The 14,416-nt window shown below is 33.7% G+C and overlaps 1 protein-coding gene across 1 annotated transcript in view; it reads left to right on the forward strand.

The window, feature by feature from the left end:
- Positions 1 to 14,416, forward strand: part of LOC128866256 (dystrophin, isoforms A/C/F/G/H-like) — a 245,990-nt gene that overhangs the window by 142,677 nt on the left and 88,897 nt on the right. The window contains exon 13 of the mRNA XM_054106881.1: positions 6,373 to 6,475. Within this exon, the coding sequence (XP_053962856.1) occupies positions 6,373 to 6,475 (103 nt within the window). The remainder of the gene's footprint in view (positions 1 to 6,372; positions 6,476 to 14,416) is intronic.

The following is a 14,416-nucleotide window of genomic DNA, read 5'->3' on the forward strand; positions in this document are numbered from 1 at the left end:
TGCTGCACTTTGCTTGAAATTCCGTTTTAGTATGTTCAAGTATCCCCATTTGTCCATCGTCGAATCAATAAATTCTAACTGCCCCACCCCATTTGCAGCCATGCAGCCCCAAATCATAACCCCGCCACCTCCGTGCTTAACCGTGCCAACAAGATTTTGCTTTTTAAGAGCATTTCCAGGTTTTCGCCAAACAATTTGACGGCCTTTTATTCCGAATATACAAAATTTACTTTCGTCTGAAAATATTACTTTTTTTCCAGAACTCGGAAACTGCGTTTACGTCTGTTCTCAAGAGAAATGAAAGGCTTTCTTCGGGCGACTCTACCGTGGTATCCAGCTTGACGTAGAACTTTTCTGGCAGTTTCAGCGCAAATACTTTTTGTAAATGTTTGATTTATGTTTTCAACTAATTTTGGGGATGTAATCCGGGGGTTAACCTTTGCCAAGTTGATTATAGAAAGCTCTTCCCGGGTCGATAATTTTTTCGGACACCCTGTCCTGGGCTTAGATGTAAAAATTCCAGTTTGTCGAAAATTTGTTACAACTCGCTGAATAGAGGAATACGTTCTCCCAATAGATTTTCCAATATTTCGGAAACTTTTCCGTCTTTCCACATTCTTATAATTATTTTCCTCTCAGAAACCCTTATTTCTTTTCCCTTTCCTTCCATGTTCCTTAAATATCTCCAGTTATAAATAAAATGTTCAACTAAGCTTTGTTAACATTCAGTCGAAGTAATGCGCAATCAAAAATTAATATAAACAAGGAAAAATATCTTAAAATTAACGGTATCATTAAAATAAACAGGCTGAACGCAGACTTTTTGGTGCCACATTTATATGCTGCTGAAATTATTTTCCCCGTTATCTAAAAAGTGAAGTGGGGAATCCTGTTTTTTTTTTTGCCCTTGAAAGCTGGGAATGCAGTGAATAAACAAATTGTAAAGATTTCATTTTAATCATAATATTCTATTTTGTTTTTAATAAATTTAAGAAGGGTATTCGGGTGAACGCAGACTTTGTGGGGCATGTGTAGATATTTTGTAAGAAGAAGAGCTGTAGAATGCTGAGCACCAGTGAATTTTTACAGTATATTGGTTTTAAAAACATTTATTAAATATCGTCTTTAAGAATCTAAATAATCCAATATTTCTTTCTTGTGTGGATAATTTTGACCCTCAATTTTATAATTCTGAAAAATATTATGGATGGCTGCACAGAAATATTCTGCATAAAATTTCAGATAATGGACAAAGTTAGCCCATTAATTTATTTCAGCACATGCTGCTTTTTTGCCCACTTTCGTCACGGTGTTATTAAGAGTTAATACAAAAATAACGATATTTGTATTGAAGAGCTCAGTAAATTCTATAACAACTACCGGCATGGGTCTGTAAGGACTCGAATTTTAACATCTCACACCAAGTTGGGTTTCACTGATTGTCAGTAGATTTTTTCGATAAATGAAAATTAATTTTTCCGTTAATACTAGCTAAATATTCGACGGCGGGCGACAGCTCAGTTGGTATTAATCAGATACTAATTTCTATCAACTTTGTTAATTCAATTGATCTTTTAAGGAGGGAAGCTGGTCTAGAATTTTGAAAAAATCGAAAAATTTTTTTTTGTCTTAAAAGGTGCTTTAGGGTCTTAGAAATAATATACCAAATGAGGGATGCCAGCAAAAATGTCTAAATGCCCAAATTTTTCATTCGACGGCAGTGCCTCGCAGGTATGCCCCGAACGCTACTTACAACTTTAAACGCGTTTTTCTCGAAATCACTTTTTTTAAACTGGCCGAAGACATAACTCGAACAAATCTTTACCGATTCTTACGAAATTTTGACAATACATTCGAAATACCTTTCTCCGGAGACGTACGTAGGATTTTTTATTTATATTACATCGTTTTTTTTTTAATCAACAATTTTATGTCGTTCTTTATAGTGAAAATTGTAACTTTTTGTTCAAACGTGCACCATTTCGCGAAAAACAAAATATCGAAAAAATCCTACGTACGTCTCTTTCTGTTGTTATATAGAAACTAAAAAAATTTTATTTTTTGATCCAGGACAAAAATTAAGGAGTTTACGTCTTCGGCAATGGACCCACTAGAAAAAAAGGCGCCTTAGGAGAACTGCTGGACAGCGGCCATTTTGAAATTAATTCAGACGAAAAATTTTGTATTTGTACCATGAAAGCTATATTATTAAACCTATTTCACAGATTTTCGATTGATTCCTTTGTTGAGTCAAAATAAATTCATAAAATATGCCCATTTTTTGCGCTCTAGACCAGCTTCCCCCCTTAACTCATTTAGAACCATATAATTTTCGGCACTCCGAACACTCAACACTGAATATGTTAATCCAATTTTATCTACTATAGCTTACAGAGTGTCTATTTGTTATAAGCGAAAATGGCAGAGAGTGCTCCTTAATGTGCGACCACAGATTTAGAATTCTATTAACTACATGAATATGATTTAAATAAAATAAAATGCGAATTTCGGAATTAAAAAAAAAAAAAAAATTAGCAAATCACGAACGCCTCAAATCGCGAAAGAATTTCACCCACTGCCGGTTTATCCACCCCAAAATTCGCCCAAATACTGCAATCAGCTGGGGGATCAAATGCCATGTCCACTTTTCTAAGCAAATTAAGTTTTGGAAATCTCATTATTTCCATTTTATATTTTTCGAAAAACCAGCATTTATTTTTATTCTTAAATTTTTACACCATGGAATCATCTGAATTTGCTAAAACGTGCTCGCCCGAATCTGTAATAAATATGTGTAATAATATTGGATGCTTGTACGAGTACGTGCACACATACATATATGTGATGAAAAATGAAATACTTTTAAGTCGCACCAGTCGCTGTGAACAGATTCTATTACTTGTTAATTGTATAGTACAAATGAGCAGATGGATGGAATGGAACAGCTATATATGTATCTAAACTTCCATACTGGTTGATGTTAGAATAGCAAAATGTATACGTTTTTATTTCAATTTTCAATATCATGTCAAATGGAAAATATATTTATTATATCATATGGCATCATGATTCAATTATAGAAGGTTAGGTGAGTAATGACAAGGGAATTTTGACACTCCCTTATATTGGGTTGCATTTACGTAGGATTGAGGAAGAGGGAAAAAAGTTCTCCCCTTCTTGCCTAAAGGTAGTAAAAAAGTACGCAAAGTAGCAATTAGCAATGTAGTAAAAAATTAAAAAAAAAAAAAAAAAAACTGGCCAATATAGATTCAATCTATATTAGAACAAAACAACCAAAAAATTATTGTTTTCTTTTAATAAAAATATGGTACTTACTTAATTTTTTGTCAGGATGACTAAATCAAGTTAACTTTTTAATAAATCTATCAAGATTATTTAATGATTAATGTTCTGAAATTTAAAATGCTAATCATTGCTTTATGTCTATTGTTATTGAAGGTATGTATCCCTGTTAGTTACTTTATTAAATTAATTACTAATAGAGTAAATTCATCATTAGAAGACTGGAAGTATTGCTCTCTCATAGTAAATTAGCACTTATTTCTAATGATACATTTTATTAATGCAAAGATAGTTAAACTTATAACAACAGCTCCTCTTGATTAAGTTTATTTATTATTATTTGGAATAATAAATTATTACTCTGCAATTTCTCATCTTCCTTAATCTGATTACATTAGTATTTTGTCCTTAGTTTTCGACCCAACTTCAAGTATTTTTAATTTATCATTAAATTAAAAAGAGGTCTTTCAGAATTAATAGGAATTCCTTCAACATATTGACTAAAACTTACCCTATGTCGTATCTTTTGAGATTCAAGAAAAAGCATTTAGCATTAACTTTAGCATTAATCTACAGCAGGAATTAAATCATTTAGCTTTATTTACTATTAATATAACTTGAGCACAACACAGATTAATAGAACGTAATCACTACTAAGTTACACAAGGATTATCTTTTACAGTAACTAGGAATTTATTTTAGTATTTTGCTATCTTATGATAGCCGACTCAATTTATGGATCTACGTATTTCAGTGCACGATTTGCTAGTATAGGTACATATATTTTGAGTGCTGCTAAGGGATAAAATACCCTTTTATACTTAATGATACACTGTTAGTCTGAAATATATCTATTAGGGAGTACCACCAATGCTAGGATACACTCGTTGCATATGAATGCTACATTTATCATAGCGAATAGTTTTTTTTATTGTATCACACCAATGTTCCAAACAGTCCATATTGTCCCATGATTCCTAAAGTCTCTGAAGCTCAAGCAGATGGACCATCGCATTAATACAGCGAGTAATGTTCTTAGGGCTGAACTCGATAGGACCACCTTCATGAAGATTGTCTTACCGAAGCATAATTGTTCAAAGGAATGGATCGTGTGATTATATCAACAATAGCCGCAAATGCCCCATAGTTTAAGTTCCACTTCAGCTTGTAGGATCTAGAGAGCAACTATTAAAACAGTTCGTCAATAGTAAAAAGAAATTTGAAGTTTGGTCTATGTGGGACATCAATGAACATTTTAGACTGCCGAAGATTTTCAAATTAATGAATTTCTTCACCAAAGTACTTCTTTTAAATATTTCTTTATTTTTTCCTTTCTTTCATGGCACCCATATTGTAGTGGTTGTACCCGCCAGCTCGCTCAGTCTGTATATGTCCTCGCACGTTATTTTGAAGTTTTCCCATATATCCGAGGTGACCTTGATAACTGCTTGTCTATCCGACAATTTCAGAAGCACGACCACCATCGACCCAAATAATTAAAAACGTTATTAATTTGAAAATTAATTCGATTTTATCGTAATATGATACTTACTCAAATGTTTACAGTTTGAATGTTTACGATTTTCAACGAATAATAATAAGGCGAAGCGTCAAAATGGAAACGATGTTGCCGACATAATAATTTACACTAAAAGTTTAAATTTTACTACACTTTAAAAGTTTTTTTTTATAAAACATGTACGTATACTTGTAACGAAGCAACATGTTTTCAAATAAGGGAGCCGATTTGGCAAGAGGAAGCGAGAAAGCTGCTTACTTACCTAACCTTCTATAATTGAATCATGATATGGCATCATAGGTATCATAGTCATACCACATCACATCATATCAGAATACACCACATCTCATCATATCATGTGAAATCAAATCATGCTATTTATTTTTCATTTATTTTTTTCTATTTTTATAGAAACACAAAGTAATGAGTTAGATTCACCTCTCAAGCGCAAAGGGTTAAAGTGTCCAGAAAACCTTCGTCCGTTATGCTTTGCATTCCACATACACAATTCCATGCTATAGATGTCGGTGCTTGCTCACTAACCTCAAATCACTAGATAGTAGACGGACTATTCTCTCCCTAATTTTCATTTTCGATTTGATAAGTGGGACGATTGACTCTCCATCGTTACTCGAGAAAATCAATGCAAAATTACTCAGCTAAGCTTAAGTGATCATGATTTTTTCTGGCTACAATTAATTATGTGCCAATGCTTTGATTTCTAGAACTTCGAGAGAATTTAATTCGCTTTCAAATCCTATTGACCTTAATATTTTTCCCACTATTTCAAAATTACTTTATTTACTAAACTAATTGTTTGACCAGTTTCGAAATATTCTCTAATCTTCCTTCTTTGTAAACTGCAAGAAATGTTACATTTGAAACATCAGAAATTGTTTTTAATTGAATTGTTAAAATAAAGGGTTTTTCAATAAGGGCGGGTAGATGTTGAAATGGAATAAAATGGCAAATGGCTGCCACAGGGCGCCAAAATCGACCCGCGCCAATTGAAAAACCCTTTATAACGTAAATGCGTAGCATTAATCTGTTTTCATAGTCTGCACGAGAAGGGATATATACAGAATTAGGGGGAAAGTCGTGCTAGATACTAAGGGCATTAATATTTAGGTTATTTCTAATCTTGTATAAACGGCTTACTACCTTCTATTTCTTCAGTCTTTCAGAAATATTTTAAGTAGCTAAGATTAAATGAAACTGAATTACTTGAAAGATTTATTTGAAAGATTTGAAGGAATTTCTATATTACAATAAACTAATTTTTTCAAAAAAAAATCATATTTTATTGCTTATATTACTTGTATGTTGATTATTTTGCTGATTCTGAAAATGGTTTAAGTCATCTAAAAACAGTTTTGTGCAAGATTAGTACAAATCTTATTCAAGACCATACAAAAAAGAAAAATAGTTTTTAGTTTGCTCAAATGCAAACCCATAATTTAATAATAATGTATGACTTAGACCACTTTCAAAATGGTGGATACCAACAAATAACAATAAATGTTTTATTTAATTCAAAATAATTTTTCCAGTCCAAAAACAATCTGCAATCACATGCCGATGCTGTGGAGCTCTCGCTGACCGAATTGAAACAGATGAATAAACTGTCAGCACGAAATGGCGATGATGATAAAGGTAAATAATTTTAGTTTGTCACATTCATCACACACTTAAGCACTTTAAGGCAATTTAATACGTTTGTAAGCGCTAATTTTGGCAATTAGTTTTGTGTCAACAATTCGACAAATAATTTTGCAACCAAATGTTTTCGCTTTTACTTCTTGACTTAAGTTTTTTTGCCATTTTCCCGAATAAACACGCATACACACATATTTAGCCGCTTATACAAAACAACACATATAAGCTTGACATTTTCATCCGCTCGACTGCTGGGTTTTATATTTGTTTTCATTTCTCCGCGCTGCGCCAAATAAAAATGAAACTTTAATACTCGGTTGTTGAAAAGCGAACGAAACAAAAAATTATAAACAAATCAACGCGGCGTTGCAACAATTTGGCACGCAAGCAATGATGGGGCACAGCTGTGAACAAATATGGAATGCATATAGAAATGTGTACGCGCTAGCATGCGCACATATGTACATACGTATGCACACACATTGGGCTGTATGCATGCACATGACCCTATAGTGTCGAACAGAATTTAAATCTGGCAGAGATTCATTTTTGGTTTTGCGTTGCAGGGAGAGCTAAACCCTTTTTTGTTTTGGAAATAGCTCAATGAATTGTTAATGAAATGAAATATGAAATTAAAAAAAAACTATAACTACCTAAATATATGGAAAAAAATTAAGAAATATTATATGAAATATTAAATTAAATAAACACATGCCGGCAAAATTTGATTGCCTTCCGGTATCGAGAATCAGACTAAAATATTTCGAGCACTTTTGACGTGCTGAATCTGAATTAGGATAACTCCAGCCCGTTCCCTTTTCGGCATTTTTTCGCTTAAAAGTGCAAAAAAAGATAGTTTCCGGTAATTGAGGTTATAGGTATAACGTCATGCGGTTTTCAGTCATGCACCCCCTATTCGGCTACGGCGGCCGCGTTAAGTACCTATTCCTGGGTTAAATCGAATTTAATACGTTTTTGCTTCAAAATTTGCCAGTGCAACGTACATATGAAAGCCAAAACAAAAAAAAAAAAAAACAAAAAACAACATGCCAGCCGAGAGAGTCCGAAGCCAGCACTGCGTTAGCGTTAGTTTATACAATATAATAATTTTATTGTTATGTAAACTTTAAAAAAATAAAAATTAAATTCTTTGTAAATCTCAAGCAAACCCAATGGATTCGGCTCTTATGTATCAGATAGCATATGGCATGAGTCCATCTGTCTGTGTTGATTAAAAATTTGCAAGGCCGTAACCAGACCCCTGAAATAGTTAAAAAATAGCAAGAAATAAAATGTTGAGCTGGCAAATGATAAATGACAAATTTTTCAATATGTAAGTATGCAATATTTCTTGACTGCTTAGTTCTAATTAAATTCATTATTGCGAAACTTCTCTGTCTGCTTTTCTAGGGGAAGAAGAAGTTGCAACGCTTTAAAAAAATTACTTACTGTGGGCAAAAAGTAAGGTGAATTTATTTGTCAAACTTCGCGGGATTAAAATTTCGCTCTAGTTATTTTTTTCATGAGTTGGCAGCACTGTTAATAACATCTGGGCCAACTTTGATGTGAATGCCATTATCAGTAATATATTTACGCTTGTGTTTACCAAACGACCAAGAGTGCATTTTTCGATTTTTACAATGTCTGATTTGATTGAGCAGAGAAGTGTCATCAAATTTGGTTTGCGGAATGAAATTTCGGCTGCGGAAACGTTCAGCATGTTGCAGAAGGTATTTGGTGATTCGACCTTGTCGCAGAAAAATGTTTATAAGGGGTACAAAGACTTCAAAGAGGGTCGAGAATGTTTTGATGACTTGGAGCGCTCCGGACGACCATCGACGTCAACAGATGACCAACACGTCAATAAAGTGAAGGAGTTAGTGCTCAAAAATCGTCGGTTGACTGTTAAAGACCTTACTGATATGATCGGAATATCAGAAGGATCTGTGAAAACCATTTTGAAAGACCATTTGGGCCCACGAAAAGTCAAATCTCGTTTGGTACCGAAAACTCTCAATTTCTTGGAAAAACGTCGTCGCGTTGATGTGTGTGAAACAATGCTTTCAGACTATCAGGACAAGCTCAAATGCATCATTACGGGAGATGAGACTTGGATTTATGCTTACGACCCTGAAATAACCGACCAATCAAACGAATATCGTGCTAAAGGCGAGGCCAGACCGAAAAGAGTACGACAAAGTCGTTCAAAAATAAAGGTCATGATGACAGTTTTTTTCGATTCTCGTGGTGTGGTGCACTATGAATTCCTTCCACCTGGCCAAACTGTTAATGGGGAATATTATTTGAGCGTTATGCGTCGTTTACGTGAAGCAATTCGTCTAAAAAGACCAGAATTATGGGCCAACAACTCTTTGTTTTTGCATCACGATAATGCACCGTCTCACACTGCACTCGTTCTTCGTGACCATTTCGCCAAAAATTCCACGCATATCGTTCCGCAACCACTGTATTCGCCTGATTTGGCTCCGTATGACTTCTGGCTATTCCCAAAACTCAAGATACCACTCCGGAGAACGCGTTTCGAGTCGATTGAGGAGATAAAAGCTGAATCGAAGAAGGTGCTGATGGCTATACCGGAAATGGACTATTTGGCATGTTTCGGGGATTGGAAAAATCGTTGGCATAAGTGTATTTCATCGAGAGGGGATTATTTTGAAGGGGATGAAATTGATTTACAAGAATAAATAAAGATTTTTCATTTTACAACCAAATTCACCTTACTTTTTGCTCACAGTATTAACTCTTTTCTTTGCTGACATTTCACATAATCCCATATTCTCAATACTAGAATTCGTTTTTCATTTTTCGAAAGTATTAACCCTTCGTTAGGCACGTGGATTTTTGTAACGTGGTTAGGCACGTGGTCTACAATCGTAGACCATTTTAATATTATGACTAAAAGTGTTATTCATTTGAGTTTCTCAATAATACTTCATAAGTATATTCTGTGATTTAATGTGAGGAATATAAACTAATATTTTCACTTAAATATTTGTGTATCTTCTGTAAATTCAATAAAAACGTGAATGTATGTGTTTTTTAACATTTATTGCAATTCATAAAAGTTTTTTCTTATAACTAATGGACGATTTACAAAAGAGTTTTTATTATTCGTAAAACTTAAAATAAAAATATGTAAAATTCAATTCTTTAAATAAAAAAATAAAAGTTCAGTACAAAACTTATATGTTATGGTTTCTGAAAACTGCTTATATTTCCTCACTGAGACATTCCGTGCAACTTTCCCTCATATGATTTTTGCAAGGAAATCTGCCGCATTTAGTACACGACTTTCGGGATGATTTGTTCATATTGCGAGGGCAAATATGACAACGTCCGACATAGTTACTTGGTGATTGAGTGGGTTGTGGTGCAATGCTTAGGATGCCAAGAAGGTTGTGGGCTCGCTGCCTCATTTCCATGGGTAGTCGAGGATTCTTTGATCTAACTTCAATTTGTGGTCGAATGAGCTCCCAAGCGCATTTTTCAAGAAAATCACTTGGTTTTTTTCATCATTTGTTTGCTCATCTATTGCGTTATCATGGTGCATAGATGATATCAGGATCACTGACCGGTTTTATTGGGCAGTACGACACTAGTATACAATTTTCTTGGAAACCAAAAATACTTGACTTTTCTTTACGATTCTTCCTGGGAAAGAATTCTTTGGGAACTTCGCGTTTATTTTTTCTCACAGTTCCCAAATATGTAAGCTTTTTCTTTAGCATCCATAGCACTTTCTTCACTACTTGATAGTTCGGAGAGCGGATTTTTGCTGCTTTCCAATCGTTTTTTTTTTGAATCAGACATAATATTATCTGAAACTAATTAAATTAGCACACTCTTGTAAAAAATATAAGCAAAACTTAACTGAACTTAATTCAAATATTTAATAAATCAAGTAATATTGCCGCAAGAAAAAGTAACGTCGTTAGTCACGTGGTCTACATATGTAGACCAGCACTGTTCAGACCTTGATAAAATTTACAACTGCACGTCAAACCCGCACTGAATGCACTAATTGGATAAAGAGATTAATTATAAACAGCTATTAAAAAGCTTAGGTAATTTAAGAGACAAATTTAAGGAGTTGCACGACTGTGAAAAGACGTGGTCTACCATTGTAGACCACGTGCCTAATGAAGGGTTAAAACACAATTGGCGAATTTTTCAGTGAAAAAATTCAATGTTGCTTAGAGACTCAATATTTGATTGTAAACGTTGAGTTAACTGCCGAATTAAATGGGTAACAAATGTTTGGAAAGTTTTACACACTTTTGTTTCCGCAAAATAAGACAAAAAAATACATTAAAAATCATTGATACTTCCGAACACCTCACTAACCTTTTTAACTAACACACTAATTTTACTGGTTCAGTTGATTAGAGGCTATCATTTTTAGGGAAGAAAATGGTTACTATAGCAACCGGATTTGATCTAGTAAGACAAGGGTTCCTTACAATTCAAGGGAAGGCTGTAGTTTGGTCGAAAATAAACATGAATCAGTTGAAATACTAATCTAACGGTATTTCGCACCAGTAAAACTTCAACATGGCGGCCGCTGTTGCCAATTGGATTGGTGCGTGACTACGAGTACCATTCGGAATTCACAGAGAGAACGTAGGTTCGAATCTCGGTGAAACACCAAAATTAAGAAAAAGTTATCTAATAGCGGTCGCCCCTTAGCAGATAATAGCAAACCTCCGAGTGTATTTCTGCCATGAAAAAGCTCCTTATAAAAAATATCCGCTGTTCGGAATCGGCTTGAAACTGTAGGCCCCTCCATTTGTGAAACACCATCAAGAAGCACGCCCCAAATAGGAGTAGGAGCTCGGCCAAACTCCCACAAATGTAATTGTATATACATACATATATATACATATATAATATATACCATATAAAACTTCAGTAGCTGTAATACTGTGCTTGATTTAGTGGTTCACTTGAATAGAGGCACTAACCAAATAAGAAAAATAATAATAACTATAGGAAATTTTGTTTGCTCTTTTATAATAGTTATTATTTACACCTTAATAGTTTGTGGTGCCACCTTGTTAATAAATTCCTTCGCAAATACTTTTAATGAGTGGACTTGTACAAATTCTCCAGTTAGCTTAATGCAATTTCAAGCCCGGCCAATTTAATGATTCGAATTAAAGCATGTTTTCTTCAAATTGTTGTCCATTCTCACCGACGGACTTTGACGCAATCCTAGGGATTTTGCGGGTTTCCTTCGGTGTGAAAGTCATTGCAGTTCTGTCTTTGTAGTTCTTACACATTGTTTTACGTAAAGATACGACGTTTGGATTTCGACCAATTTTTTTTGCGATTTGGCGATTTGAAAGTCGCTCTGAGGTCAAGATATCAATTTGGCCTTTTCGCGATCTGTTAAACCTTTCTGCTTTCCCATTTTATTAGAAATTAGAAATTTTCGACCACAATGACGATCCCTTTTCACAGCTTTAATATGCAAATAATGTAGGCTAACTGAGTGCCTCTATTCTAACGAACTTCAAGAATAAATCAGTAAATCCACTCCAGAATAAACCAAGCACAGTGTTACAGCCGCTAAAGTTTTACTGCTGCGAGATACCGTTAGATGGAATAATAATAAGTTTTAATGCATATTTAATTTCGAGCAAAGTACAGTCTTCACTTGAAGAATGAGAAAAGCTTGGGTTACTAGATCAAATACGGTTGCTTTAATAACCATTGCTTCTCATCAACTGAACAGGACTGTATGTGCATAAAAAGGATGAGGGTTAAATCAATGGGAACTTGTCAAATCAAACACTTTGTTTTTTTCACACGACTACGCTCGGAAATTCACATATTCTGCCATTTAAAACTTTTAACTTCAATCAGTGAATGACACTTCAGTCCAATGACTCCTAACGGCAGCACAATCGCGCTGCTCACTAACGTAATTAATAGCGAATTTCCCCCATATTTGATTGGAACTAATGTACTGCTGTGCTTCATAGCCAAAGAGTCTTTTGCTAGCATTACTCTGGGTTTGCATAAACGTAGAAAAAAAGGTTTTCTCTCCTCGAAGAGATGAAATCATAAGCCTTTTGAATACTTTTAAATTCACAAAACACTTTATTTTAATCTCCAAAAATATTTTTTTTCGGAAAGGTGAAATCTCATCTCCTTCCACATCAGGTAAGGAAGTGATTGAAAGCTAAAACTCGATTTTTAATGAAAAAATTGGTTAATGCCAAGTTTCTTTTGGTCCGATACTGCGAACACACAGATAATCACAAATTATATTTTGAGTTCGTTAATTCGAATATTCATATTGGCCAGCTTGTTGCTTACTATTTATGTCTTATTTTTAACCATCTTACTACTCGTACTAATGTGGAGTTCATGCACGAGCAGCTAACTACTTCATCGATGGTGATTTATGTACCCAAAACAAAAAACATACAATATTTTTGCTGCAGATACAATAACTTCGCTTCGACTCTATGTAAAATATTAGGTTAGGTTGCAGTATCTAACGCTAAAACCTCAATTACTGGTGATCAAATCTCGCGCGATTTTGGCACTGCTCTTATATCAATTAAGGACCTATTGCCACCACATAAAGTACTGTTTACTTTTAAAATCATCTTGTTTTATTTGACTCCGAAAAATTGGTTTGCAACTTCGCTGACAATCCTTATAATTCTGACGGCAACTAATAGTTTCCTTTTTTACCCAAAAAAGCTCTATGACCGGCACATCCTTAAAGCTGTTTTCGCGCGAAGCTGCATAATTAAAAAGCTTAATTTGAGGGGCGTTTGTCTGAAATATTTGTACAGTCAGAAAAAAAGCTTAATTTAACATCCAGCTAAAATTGTTGTTATTTATTTTAGACGAGTGTGAGTGTGAATAAAGCACTTTTGTAGAAATATGCTGGTACACACACACCTATATACATATGTTTACATGGATGTAGGCGCATCAAATTGATAAATGCTTTTGATAATATCCTGTTTACCTGTGTGTGGTGCAGTTGAAACGTGCAGAACAGCTGTTTTTGTATTTTTGCCTGCTATTTGCATTTGTGCCCAAGTGGGTATATGTGTCTGTGTGAGTGCTACATGTATGTGTTTCTGACACTAAAGGCGCGCTTCTTGTCGCATGTAGTCGCATTCAAAACCAAAACGTGCAACCGAACGGAAACGAAAAGATTAACGGTGCGCCTGAACGCTTGCAGTCGGTCACTCGCATGGCTGGTCGGTTGTTTAAACGGTACACGGTGGCTTATACTCGTACATGGACATGAAATTGTTGATTATCATTCACCGGTAGCGCGATATTAGATGAAGAATTCTACGTCGCTATTTTGTAGTGTGGAAATTCGCTTTGAATAGAGAGGAAATTGAAAAGGTTAGAAAGGTTAAGTAGTGCAAATGAAGTTGGACGACGAAGGAGTTAAAAAAGTAGAAAAAGAAATAAACAAATAAAATTAAATCAAATAAATATTAATTTAAAATTAAATGTATTTGAAGAAAATGAAATAAAACACATTAAATTAAAATCAGATACAAAGTGAAATAAAATAAATTAAAACAATACAGAGTAAAGTAAGGCAAAATAATATAAAATAAAAAGTAAAATAAAAAATAAAATAAAATTAAATTAAATTAAGTAAAATAATATAGTAAAAAACAAATAATAGAAAAATAAAAATAATAAAAACAAAAATACAAATAATAAAAAAATAAAAGTAGGTAATAAAAAATAAAATAGATATAAAATGATATGCAACGAAAACAAATAAATAAAATAAAATTTAATTGAACAAACAAATTGAAATAAATTAGCCGAATTAAGTAAAATAAAATAATTTAGTAAATAATATAATAAAATAAAGAATAAAAATAAAAAGCTTTACTAAAACACGAAATAAATAAAACTAAACCG

This window comes from Anastrepha ludens, chromosome 2, assembly GCF_028408465.1.
Source record: "Anastrepha ludens isolate Willacy chromosome 2, idAnaLude1.1, whole genome shotgun sequence".
Lineage (NCBI taxonomy): Eukaryota > Metazoa > Arthropoda > Insecta > Diptera > Tephritidae > Anastrepha > Anastrepha ludens.